The sequence below is a fragment of the Scyliorhinus torazame genome, chromosome 7, assembly GCF_047496885.1.
Source record: "Scyliorhinus torazame isolate Kashiwa2021f chromosome 7, sScyTor2.1, whole genome shotgun sequence".
In the NCBI taxonomy this organism is placed as follows: domain Eukaryota; kingdom Metazoa; phylum Chordata; class Chondrichthyes; order Carcharhiniformes; family Scyliorhinidae; genus Scyliorhinus; species Scyliorhinus torazame.
In genome coordinates, this window is record NC_092713.1 from 94,935,994 (window position 1) to 94,949,486 (window position 13,493).

The 13,493-nt window shown below is 46.7% G+C and overlaps 1 protein-coding gene across 1 annotated transcript in view; it reads left to right on the forward strand.

The window, feature by feature from the left end:
- The window catches only part of LOC140426389 (nucleotide sugar transporter SLC35D1-like), a 100,135-nt gene that overhangs the window by 57,317 nt on the left and 29,325 nt on the right, over window positions 1-13,493 (forward strand). Inside the window, 1 exon segment of the mRNA XM_072511085.1 lies at window positions 2,112-2,204. Within this exon segment, the coding sequence (XP_072367186.1) occupies window positions 2,112-2,204 (93 nt within the window).

Consider the following 13,493-nt stretch of genomic DNA (forward strand, 5'->3'; position numbering starts at 1 on the left):
TAACCCCAGTCAACAAAGCCTTCCCCACCACGAAAAAGTCGATCTATGAGTATACCTTATGGACTGCCGAGAAAATAATGAGTACTCGCGCTCCCTCAGGTGCAGAAACCACCCAAGGATCCACCCCTCCCATTTCCACCATTAGCCCAGCCAATGTCTTCGCCCACCCCCCCCGATGGGACCAGCAGGCTTGGCCATTACCTGTCCAACCTTGGCTCCTGCACCAAGTTTCAGCCCCCCCGCGCTATCAGCTCGTGTCCAAGTCAGGGATGGCCCCAAACACCACCTTCGCGAATCCCACATCGTCCCAATTGGGACGGCATACACTTACCAGCGCCACTAACCTCCCCTCCAGCGCCCCTGTCACAATCACCTATCTACCCCCCCTGATCTGCAACCACATTCTCCATCTGGAAACGTACTCTTTTGCTCACCATTACCGCTACCCTTCGAGTCCTTCACCCTCAAGTGAGTCTCCTGCAGCATTCCTTCAATATACATTAATGATTGGAAGAAGGAACTGAAGGCATGTTGCTAAGTTTGCAGATGATACAAAGATATGTCGAAGGACAGGTAGTATTGAGGAAGCAGGGGGGGCTGCAGAAGGACTTGGGACAGGCGAGAAGAGTGGGCAAAGAAGTGGCAGATAGAATACAATGTGAAAAATGTGAGGTTATGCACTTCGGAAGGCGGAATGGAGGCACCGACTATTTTCTAAATGGAAAATGCTTAGGAAATCAGAAGCACAAAGGGACTTGAGAGTTCTTGTTCAAGATACTCAAGGTTAATCTGCAGGTTCAGTCGGCAGTTAGGAAAGCAAATGCAATGTTAGCATGTCGAGAGGGCTAGAATACAAGAGCAGGGATGTACTTCTGAAGCTGTATACGTCCCTGGTCAGACCCCATTTGGAGTATTGTGAGCAGGTATGGGTCCCGTATCTAAAGAAGCATATGCTGGCCTTGGAAAGGGTCCAGAGGAGGTTCAAAAGCATGATCCCTGGAATGAAGAGCTTGTCTTATGAGGAACGGTTGAGGATTCCGGGTCTGTAGTCATTGGAGTTTAGAAGGATGAGGGGAGAATCTTATTGAAACTTACAGGATACTGCGAGGCCTGGATAAAGTGAGCGTGGAGAGGATGTTTCCACTAGTAGGAAAAACTAGAACCAGGGGGCACAATCTCAGACTAAAGGGCCGATCCTTTAAAACACGGCTGAGGAGGAATTTCTTCAGAGAAAGGCTGGTTAACCTGTGGAACTCTTTGCCACAGAAGGCTGTGGAGGCCAAATCACTAAGTGTCTTTAAGACCGAGATAGATAGGTTCTTGATTAATAAGGGGATCAGGGGTTATGGGGAGAAGCCAGGAGAACAGAGATCAGAAACATATCGGCCATGATTTAATGGCGTAGCAGACTCAAGGGGCTGAATAGCCTAATTCTGCTCCTATGTCTTCGGTAACAGTGGTTAGCACCGTTGCTTCACAGCACTAGGGTCCCAGGTTCGATTCCCGGCTTGGGTCACTGTCTATGTGGAGACTGCACGTCCTCCCCGTGTCTGGGTGGGGTTCCTCCGGGTGCTCCGGTTTCCTCCCATAAGTCCTGAAAGGCACGCTTGTTAGGTGAATTGGACATTCTGAATTCTCCCTCACTGCATCTGAACAGGCGCCGGAGTGTGGCGACTGGGGGATTTTCACAGTAACTTCATTGCAGTGTTCATGTAAGCCTACTTTTGACAATAATAAAGATTATTATTATGGTCTTGTGGTCTATCTTGAATGGCCAATGTCAGATGCAGAGTAAAAATCACACTCTTCTCTCCCAAAGGGATGTGTGTGTGTCTTGTACTGCCCAAATGTGACATTTTTCCATTTTCCATGTTAACCAAACAAGTGAGGTAGAGAATAGTATCGAATTAGTTTTTATGCTGTGCATCCTTAACTGAAGGGACTGAGATTGATGACCATGTTTGAACTCCATTCCAAAGTGGTTGGCAAGAAACCCTCCTCCCATACAATTCAAACTTGTTCTCAGAAATTAAAGGCTATTATTATTCTACTGCACTACCCAGATCCCACTGTTTTTTGTGATTTTACTGATTACTGTGGTTTCTTTTTAGGAGTTGGGTAAATACGGGCTACTTTATTACAATGCCTTCTTCATGATTTTGCCTTCTATGGCTATTGCATATTTCACAGGTGATCTTCAAAAGGTAAGCACTCTTCTATTTTTTTAATTGATGGAATAATGTTTTAATTTTCATAAGAGTTTAACAATTATATTATATTTAATACTTCATACTTTATTTTGTGCATATTTTATACTTTATTACTATATATTTAAGGCCATGGTGGCACTGCTCAGCACTGCTGCCTCAGTGCCAGGGATCTGGGTTTGATTCTGACCTTGGGTGACTCAGTGTGGAGTGTGCATGTTCTCCCTGTATCTGCGTGGGTTTTTCTCCGGGTGCACTGGTTTCCTCCCACAGTCAAAAGATGTGCAGGTTAGGTGGATTGGCCGCGCTAAATTGCCCCTAGGGGCAAGGGCGAGGGATTGAGCTTAGGTAGGGTGCTCTTTTGGAGGGTCCATGCAGTCGTGATGGGCCGAATGGTCTCCTGCACTGTAGGGATTCTATGGTAAACATATCAATTCTCAAAAATAGGTTCCACCACCTGTCTGCTGCCACAAATTGCAGTGACTCGAGGATATGCATCAATCTGTCTCCTGATGCATTCTTTTTCTTCCAACTGTCTCCCTCTGTGTCCTTCCCTGATTTTTTTCCTTGATGCATCCACTTTTTTTAAAAGAAATATTTTTATTCAAATTTTTACATATTTTCAACAAACCCCCCACTTACAGAAAAAAGAGAAACAAAGAACACATAAATAAACATCTTACAACTACATCACTAATTCCCCCAATATACAAACCCCCCATTAAGCTATAATAAACACAGTAGAAAACACAAAGTACCCCCCCCCCACCCCCTCTGGGTTGCTGCTGCTGCTGACCTCTTCCTAACACTCCGCTAGAAAGTCTAGGAACGGTTGCCACCGCCTGAAGAACCCTTGCATAGACCCTTTCAAGGCAAATTTTACCCTCTCCAATTTAATGAACCCTGCCATGTCGCTGATCCAGGCTTCCACGCTCAGGGGCCTTGCATCCTTCCACTGTAGCAGAATCCTCCGCCGGGCTACCAGGGACGCAAAGGCCAGAATACCAGCATCTTTCGCCTCCTGCACTCCCGGCTCGTCCGATACCCCAAATAGTGCTAATCCCCAGCTCGGCTTAACCTGGGTGTTCACCACCTTAAGACATCGTCCTCGCAATACCCCTCCAGAACCCATCCAGCGCCGGGCACGCCCAGAACATATGGGTATGATTTGCTGGGCTCCCCGAGCACTTCCCACACCTGTCTTCCACCCCAAAGAACCAGCTCAGCCTCGCCCCTGTCATGCGCTCTGTGATGAAACTTAAATTGTATCAGGCTAAGCCTGGCGCAAGAGGAGGAAGAATCAACCCTACCCAGGGCGTCCGCCCACGTACCCTCGTCTATCTCCTCCCCAAGCTCCTCCTCCCATTTACCCTTTAGCTCCTCCACCGAGGTCTCCTCCTCCTCCTGCATCTCCTGGTAGATCGCCGAGACCCTGCCCTCTCCAACCCACACCCCCGAGAGCACCCTATCCTGGATCCTGAGTGCTGGAAGCAGCAGGAACTCCCTCTCCTGCCATCTTACAAACGCCCTTACCTGCATGTACCTGAAGGCATTTCCGGGGGGAAGCCCGAATGTTTCCTCCAGCGCCCCAAGGCTCGCAAACGTCCCATCTAAAAACAGGTGCCCCATCCTTCTAATTCCTGCCCTGTGCCAGCTCAGGAACCCTCCATCCATTCTCCCCGGGGCGAACCGATGGTTCTCCCGGATCGGGGACCAAACCGAAGCCTCTACCTCACCCCTGTGGCGCCTCCACTGCCCCCAAATTTTCAAAGTCGCCGCCACAACTGGACCCGTGGTGTACCTAGTCGGCGGGAACTGCAACGGTGGTGGCACCAGCGCTCCCAGACTCGTGCTCACACAGGATGCCATCTCCAGCCTCCTCCACGCTGCCCCCTCCCCCTCCATTACCTACTTGCGTATCATCGCCACATAGATTAGGTAACGCTAACCCACCTCTGTCCGTACTCTGCTCCAGAAACACCCTTCTCACCCTAGGGGTCTTTTTTGCCCACACGAATCCTATGATGCTGCTACTAACCCGCTTAAAAAAGGCCTTGGGGATCAGGATGGGGAGGCACTGGAATATAAAAAGGAACCTCGGGAGCACCGTCATCTTCACCGACTGTACCCTACCTGCCAAGGAGAGTGGCAGCATATCCCACCTTTTAAACTCCTCCTCCATCTGCTCCACCAGCCTCGTCAAGTTGAGCTTGTGTAGGGCCCCCCAGCTCCTGGCCACCTGGATCCCCAGATACTGAAAACTCCATTCTGCCCTCTTCAGTGGTAGCTCGTCTATCCCCCTTCCCTGGTCCCCTGGGTGTACCACGAAGAGCTCACTCTTCCCCACGTTGAGCTTATACCCGGAAAAGTCCCCAAACTCCCTGAGGATCCGCATCACCTCCGGCATCCCCCCCCCCCCCCCCCCCCCCCCCCCCACTGGGTCCGCCACATACAGTAACAGGTCATCGGCATACAACAAAACCCGGTCCCCTCCAGTTCCTGGACTTCCTTAGAGCCATAGCCAAAGGCTCAATTGCCAATGCAAATAGCAAGGGCAAGGTTTACAATTGGGGGAAGGGTAAATACGATGTTGTCAGACAAGAATTGAAGTGCATAAGTTGGGAACATAGGCTGGCAGGGAAGGACACAAGTGAAATGTGGAACTTGTTCAAGGAACAGGTGCTACGTGTCCTTGATATGTATGTCCCTGTCAGGCAGGGAAGAGATGGTCGAGTGAGGGAACCATGGTTGACAAGAGAGGTTGAATGTCTTGTTAAGAGGAAAAAGGTGACTTATGTAAGGCTGAGGAAACAAGGTTCAGACAGGGCATTGGAGGGATGCAAGATAGCCAGGAGGGAACTGAAGAAAGGGATTAGGAGAGCTAAGAGAGGGCATGAACAATCTTTGGCGGGTAGGATCAAGGAAAACCCCAAGGCCTTTTACACATATGTGAGAAATATGAGAATGACTAGAGCGAGGGTAGGTCCGATCAAGGACAGTAGCGGGAGATTGTGTATTGAGTCTGAAGAGATAGGAGAGGTCTTGATGAGTACTTTTCTTCTGTATTGACAAATGAGAGGGGCGATATTGTTGGAGAGGACAGTGTGAAACAGATTGGTAAGCTCGAGGAAATACTTGTTAGGAAGGAAGATGTGTTGGGCATTTTGAAAAACTTGAGGATAGACAAGTCCCCCGGGCCTGACGGGATATATCCAAGGATTCTATGGGAAGTAAGAGATGAAATTGCAGAGCCGTTGGCAATTATCTTTTCGTCCTCACTGTCAACAGGGGTGGTACCAGAGGATTGGAGAGTGGCGAATGTCGTGCCCCTGTTCAAAAAAGGAACTAGGGATAACCCTGGGAATTACAGGCCAGTTAGTCTTACTTCGGTGGTAGGCAAAGTAATGGAAAGGGTACTGAAGGATAGGATTTCTGAGCATCTGGAAAGACACTGCTTGATTAGGGATAGTCAGCACGGATTTGTGAGGGGTAGGTCTTGCCTTACAAATCTTATTGAATTCTTTGAGGAGGTGACCAAGCATGTGGATGAAGGTAAAGCAGTGGATGTAGTGTACATGGATTTTAGTAAGGCATTTGATAAAGTTCCCCATGGTAGGCTTCTGCACAAAGTAAGGAGGCATGGGATAGTGGGAAATTTGGCCAGTTGGATAACGAACTGGCTAACCGATAGAAGTCAGAGAGTGGTGGTGGATGGTAAATATTCAGCCTGGATCCCAGTTACCAGTGGTGTACCGCAGGGATCAGTTCTGGGTCCTCTGCTGTTTGTGATTTTCATTAATGACTTGGATGAGGGAGTTGAAGGGTGGGTCAGTAAATTTGCAGACGATACGAAGATTGGTGGAGTTGTGGATAGTAAGGAGGGCTGTTGTCGGCTGCAAAGAGACATAGATAGGATGCAGAGCTGGGCTGAGAAGTGGCAGATGGAGTTTAACCCTGAAAAGTGTGAGGTTGTCCATTTTGGAAGGACAAATATGAATGCGGAATACGGTAGAGTTCTTGGCATTGTGGAGGAGCAGAGAGACCTTGGGGTCTATGTTCATACATCTTTGAAAGTTGCCACTCAAGTGGATAGAGCTGTGAAGAAGGCCTATGGTGTGCTCGCGTTCATTAACAGAGGGATTGAATTTAAGAGCCGTGAGGTGATGATGCAGCTGTACAAAACTTTGGTAAGGCCACATTTGGAGTACTGTGTACAGTTCTGATCGCCTCATTTTAGGAAGGATGTGGAAGCTCTGGAAAAGGTGCAAAGAAGATTTACCAGGATGTTGCCTGGAATGGAGAGTAGGTCTTACGAGGAAAGGTTGAGGGTGCTAGGCCTTTTCTCATTAGAGCGGAGAAGGATGAGGGGCGACTTGATAGAGGTTTATAAGATGATCAGGGGAATAGATAGAGTAGACAGTCAGAGACTTTTTCCCCAGGTGGAACACACCATTACAAGGGGACATAAATTTAAGGTGAAAGGTGGAAGATATAGGAGGGATATCAGAGGTAGGTTCTTTACCCAGAGAGTAGTGGGGGCATGGAATGCACTGCCTGTGGAAGTAGTTGAGTCGGCAACATTAGGGACCTTCAAGCAGCTGTTGGATAGGTACATGGATTACGGGAAAATGATATAGTGTAGATTTATTTGTTCTTAAGGGCAGCACGGTAGCATTGTGGATAGCACAATTGCTTGACAGATCCATGGTCCCAGGTTCGATTCCGGCTTGGGTCATTGTCTGTGCGGAGTCTGCACGTCCTCCCCGTGTCTGCGTGGGTTTCCTCCGGGTGCTCCGGTTTCCTCCCACAGTCCAAAGATGTGCGGGTTAGGTGAATTGGCTAATGATAAATTGCCCTTAATGTCCAAATTGCCCTTGGTGTTGGGTGGAGGTGTTGAGTTTGGGTAGGGTGCTCTTTCCAAGAGCTGGTGCACACTCAAAGGGCCGAATGGCCTCCTGCACTGTAAATTCAATGATAATCTATGATTAATCTAGGACAAAGGTTCGGCACAACATCGTGGGCCGAAGGGCCTGTTCTGTGCTGTATTTTCTATGTTCTATGTTCTAATAGGGGGCACCCCTGCCTCGTCCCCCGGTACAGCCGAAAGTATTCCGACCTCCTCTGATTCATGGCCACACTCTCCACCGGGGCTTCGTAAAGTAGCCTAACCCAACTAATGAACCCCTCCCCGAACCCAAACCTCCTCAACACTTCCCAGAGGTCCCCACTCCACCCTATCGAAGGCCTTCTCTGCGTCCATCGCCGCCACTAACTCTGCTTCCCCCTCCACTGCAGGCATCATGATTACGTTAAGGAGACTCCACACATTGGTATTCAGCTGCCTTCCCTTAACAAAACCCCTCTGGTCCTCGTGAATCACCCCCGGGACACAGCCCTCAATTCTGATAGCCAACACCTTCGCTAACAGCTTCGCGTCCACATTGAGGAGAGAGATTGGCCTATACGACCAACACTGTAATGGGTCCTTGTCCCGCTTCAGGATCAGTGCCCTTGATATCGTCGGGGTTAGGGCCTCCAAGACCACCCTCACCTGCACCTCCCCACTATCGTTAGCCTCTAGATAGCTTTCAATGCACCCCCGGATCCGCCCGCTCACCACCTCATCTGCCAGCAAGCCCACATCCAGGCGCCACAGCGGGCGCTGGTCCCCCTCCTCCCCTAGCTCCACCCAATGCGGGGCATGGTCTGAGATGGCTATGGCCGAATACTCCGTACCCTCCACCCTCGGAATTAGTGCCCTGCTCATAACGAAGAAGTCTATCCGGGAGTATGCTTTATGGACGTGGGGGAAAAAAAAGAAAATTCCCTGGCCCCCGGCCTGACAAACCTCCATGGGTCCACTCCTCCCATCTGGTCCATAAACCCCCTCAGCACCTTGGCCGCCGCCGGCCTCTTACCCGTCCTGGACCTGGAGCAGTCCCATGCTGGATCCAGTACCGTGTTGAAGTCCCCCCCGTCCCGTCCCCCATTATCGTGCCGTGTGTGCGCGCGTGTGCGCGTGCGGGGGGCCTTGCTGGTGTGGGGCTGCGTGTGTGGGGGTCCGTGGCGGCTGTGCCTGTGTGTGTGTCTGTCTGGTTTTTTTTTTACAATTATCTCTGAGCATAGAGCTATCACTCGATGCCATCAGAACAGATGACTGAGACATCCGCAGCTGCTTTTGAACAAAATCCAGGGAGGTACAAGTTATTTACTGCTACAGAGAAACCAAACTATCAGTGATCACTTTAAAGTTAAATTCAGTTGAACTTTAGTTTTTAGAAGAAGTATTAATACTAACTGCTCTAAATAGATGCGATCCATACAGGGATGGAAAATAGTGACTCAGTAGAAACTGTAGTCAGGGTCAGCAGTAAGAAATAGAAGCAGGTGCCTCCAGACTGATGCACCATTTTGTAAGCTCATGGGTGATCTACTTCAACAATTCCTCATACTGGAAAATCTGAGCAGTACTAAAGTTGGCATCAACATTTTGAAATCTGAAAATACAGTTCCGCTTTGGATACTGTAAAATTGGATCGACTGTATCATTGCACAGCATTCCCTAACTTATTTAGAATGCCCTTTTACAAAAAGGAATGTTTTGCAACTGCTGCTGGTAACTACAGTTAGTCCATGATGAGTTTATAGCCGTGGCCTTCAATTTCTTCTGTGTAGGACTCCTAGTTTTGAGAGGGTATACTTCAAAGTCCCCTTTCTATCTGTGAGATAATAGATTGTCTGATGGCCAGATCCGTTCCATTACAAGCACTGACATACAATTAATGTTTCTGTGAGGGGAACAAGGCACATCTCGACTACAAAACCAGCCAGTCCAGATCGCAGCTGACAACTTCCTTTTATAATCAGGTGAATGGAAAGAAACAGAATATTTTAACCAGGAGAGCGTATTTAAGTTCCAGCTATTGGATAGACTAATGAAAAAGGCTGCTGGGATAATTACAGCGCAGGAAAACAGCCAATGACTGCCTCCAATGTCTTTGTAACATTCCAGAAGAGTATTAATCTTGTTCATTGGTGTGAATTGTAACAAAACTAAGGTATTTGTGAATGTTGTGTTGATGTATTTATACCGAGTTTGTCTAATACAAAAAACATGAAAATGGTTAGTTTTTGTAACCTAGAAACCTGAACAGTCTGGGGCTTCTAGAATTTTTTAAAAAAACATCTTTTTCCCCAAGGGTGCTACCATAAAGAAATCTCTAGAATGAACCCTCACTAAAAAGGCAGAATGTTATCAGCTGCAAGGAAGCTTATTAAAAGGAAGGCAAGAAATGTATAGAGGGATTTTCATGACCATTTCCCGATCTTTGCAATAACCTCTTCTGGGTATTAAAGCAGAGGATGAGAGCGCCCAAAATTAACTTGGTGTGTTGATTTGATTTGATTTAATTTTCGGTGAAATACTTTTGTAGGGATCTTAAAGTGATTATTTAGTACTTTAATTCCATCCCTCCTGCTGCAAAAAGCAGCTTGTTGGAATATGGATGGAGCAATGTTTAGTATGTGAACACTAGATCACTTGTGAAAGGTCTCCTGCTTGTGGCTGTTCTGACAGTACAGACTTGTTGGAGTAAATGCTCAGACTTGATGTCTGCTCAGCTGGGGGGTTAAAAAAAGAGACCAGGGAAGCCTTGAGTAGAACAGAACTTCTGTTTAATATATTGAGGTGGTTTCATTGACCCTGCTCTTGGCAGGTATTGTGGAAAATTCTAGGGAGAGAGAAAACATTTGCAAATTAGTACTTTTCAGAAATATTTTTTTGTGTGGTATTACGAACCAAAGTTACTTTCACCTTTTGAAAGACCCAGGTTGAACATCCCTTATCCGAAATTCCCAAAACCAAAAAATTCCAAAATCTGCGCTTGTTTTCGAATGCCGACGTGATGTCATGAATGCGAAATGCCACATGGCTCCTCGGCGATGCACAGTTCCCAACACGCCTGTGCAGAGTATTCCTAAATCCAAAAAATTCCGATATCCGATACACACTCAGCCCCAAGCATTTTGGATAAGGGACTTTCAACCTGTAGCTGCAGATTTTGAACATCAAATCTGTTCACTGGTGAGATGTACCCAAAACCCTCAGTAGTATGTTTAGTTGCATGACGGCCTGTTCCATGAAGGTGGTTCATATTTTCCTAAAGTATAGAGTAGAACAATGAAAAATATCAGTTTTATCTTTGGTCATCAAAAGATAAATGCTTAAAATAATTACTTTGTGTAGAAGAAAGTGTTAGTGGAAATTACTCAATTCTTTCCAATATTATCGATCTAACACAGGCTGTGCAGTGAATTATTCTGATGTCCAGCGTTCCAAAACAAGAGTGGAAATTTACTAGATTTACCATGATTCATCATGTGATGCATTCTGTGTTAATGAGAAATATAATTAGAAAATGAGCTGTTCTGGACCAATGCACCTTTCAGCTTCTGAAATTGATTTTGACAGGTGCTTGATAGCATCTTGTATATGTGTTTCCCAATACAGCATGCTGGAGATGGTAAAGTTGGGAATTAAATACTGATATGTGAGGATATGGGAATCAAGCTGTCTTTGAGGTTGTGGAATTGTTTTCTTTTAAATTCTTTAACCCGGTACCTTTTCTCCCCTGAGCAAGCATGTTTGTTGGAATACCAGACAACAACCCTGAACAATTTTCTTAAATTGGGCAAATTGAGGAAAAGGTACTTCACCCCAGGAGTGATGACTGTGACCAATAGGTATTTTTTATGTTAAAACAAACTTTTAATTTAATCATAAAATCGTTATCGTCAAAGAAATAGCTTTACAATTATCAGTTAAACAGTTCTTAAAACACAGAAAAAAATTAGAATTACTATCTGTGCTTGCTAATAACACCAATTCATTCATTCATTCATTCATTCAATTAAGCAACCCAATACAGTTCAAATGCCACTTATAAATAAAGTTACCAACAGATTACTTGGTTAGACTTTTGGAGAGAGTGAGACCCTTTTAAGAGCAGTTCAGTACACTTCTGTTCAACGTAGCACATTTGACAACTCTATCTTGACCTCTATCTGCATTTCTGGGGATAGACTGTCCACTAATATCCATTACAAGCCTACCAACTGCAGCTGTTCACATCCCACATCCTGTAGGGACTCTATCCCATTCTCCCAGTTCTTTCACCCCCATTGTTTCTGTTCCAATGATGCCACTTTCTAAAATGGTACAGCTGACATGTCTTCCTTCTTTCTTAATCATGGTTTCCCACCCACTGGCGGAAGGGCTGTCAACTGTGTCCGACCCATCTGCCTCACCTCTGCACTCACCCTTTCTCTCTCTCTCTCTCTCTCTCTCTCTTCCCCCCCCCCCCCCAACTCCCAGGATAGGGTCCCACTTATCCTCACCTTTCACCCCACCAGCCTCTACATTCAAAGGATCATCTTCCACCAACTCTAGCATGAGCATGATGCCACCACCAAACACCTTTTCTCCTCACTCCCCGTCAGCATTCAGCAGGGACCATTCCCTCCGGGATACACTGGTCCACTCCTCCATCACTCCCACCACCTCGCCCTCTTCAGAACAGCACCTTCCCATGCAATCACTGAAGGTGTAATACCTGCCCCTTGTACTCCCTGTTCACCATCCAAGGGCCTAAACACACTTTTCAGCTGAGGCCGACCTTCATGTGCAACTCCTGCAACCTGGTCTATTTCATTCCTGCTCCCAATGCAGTCTACTCTACATTGGAGAGACGATACACAGATTGGGTGACCACTTTGTCGAACATCTTTGGTCCATCCACAAGCAGGATCCAGGCCTTCCTGTCACTTGCCATTTCAATTCACCAACCTGCTCTCACAACGACGACTGAGACTACAAAAGGGAGATAAATCACTTGGTTGCATGGTGTACCGAAAACAACCTCTCTCAATGTCGGAAAGACCAAGGAATTGATCATCGACTTCAGGAAGGGTAGCACAACATCTCCCCACCCCTCTCCTATCTGCATCAATGGCTCCAAAGTGGAGATGGTCGATAGTTTTTAATTTCTGGAGGTCACCATCGCAATCACCAACAGTCTGTCCTGGTGCACTCATGTTGATGCAACAGTCAAGAAAGCCCAACAACGTCTCTACTTCCTACAAAAGCTAAAGAAATTCGGCATGTCTGCATCAACTCTCAAACTTCTACAGAGAGTATTCTATCCGACGTTTCACAGCTTGGTATGGCAACTGCTCAGCCCAAGATCGTAAGGAACTGCAGAGTGTGGTGAACTCTGCCCATCACATCACACAAGCTTTCCACCCGCACATTGATTCTGTGTACACCTCCCGCTGCTTCATGAAGGCAGACAGCATTATCAGAGTGTAGAATCCCAAGTTTCTTTAGCGTCAGTCTGGCCTCAATAAAAGTCAAGATGGATTTGCAGGTACAGCATTAGTTATTTTATTTGGCTTGCAAGCCTTTCTCAATTCACAGCAAGTACAAAGCACATCTTGCTTCGTACACCTCTGGAATCAAGTGAGGATATGGAACAAAGGAATCTGTACTGATACATTCAAATGGCATCAAGTTTCACATACACGATGCCCATAGGTCATCCTATATCCCTCCTGACCTGTTGATCTATTCTGATTGGCTCACTTCCAATCCCTTCCTCTGGCCCCTATTACTCAGCATCCTTTTCTCCTGCTTTGGTGGACACACCTCTTCCTGCTTTTCCATGCGGTCTGAAATCCTTTGTCTGTGAACTCACCAGAATTAGACTGGCCTACCTCTACATTACATTAACTAATATCTCTAAAGTAACTATTTTATATCACATTCATCAGAGACCCCTCCCACCCAGGCATTGCCTTCTTCCAGACCCTTCCATCGGGCAGAAGATACAGAAGTCTGAAGACCCCCACATCCAGACATAGGAACAGCTTCCTCCCCACAGCTGCTGGACTCAATGACTCTCCCTCGAACTGATCTGTTCCCTGTAAGAACACTATTCACAACGTCCTATGCTGCTCTTGCTCATGTGTTTGCTTTGTTTGGTCCCTTGTTCTGCATTGTAACCAATCACTGTCGATGTACCATTTGTCAATGTTCTCAGTTGATTATTCTTTTTTTGTCTACTATGTACGTACTGTGTATGTTCCCATGGCCGCAGAAAAATACTTTTCACTGTACTTCGATACATGTGACAATAAATCAAATCATGTCCATGTGTCAGTCCTTGGCCTGCTGCAATGTTCCGGTACAGCCCAATGCAAATTGGAGAAACAGCACCCATCTTCTGATTA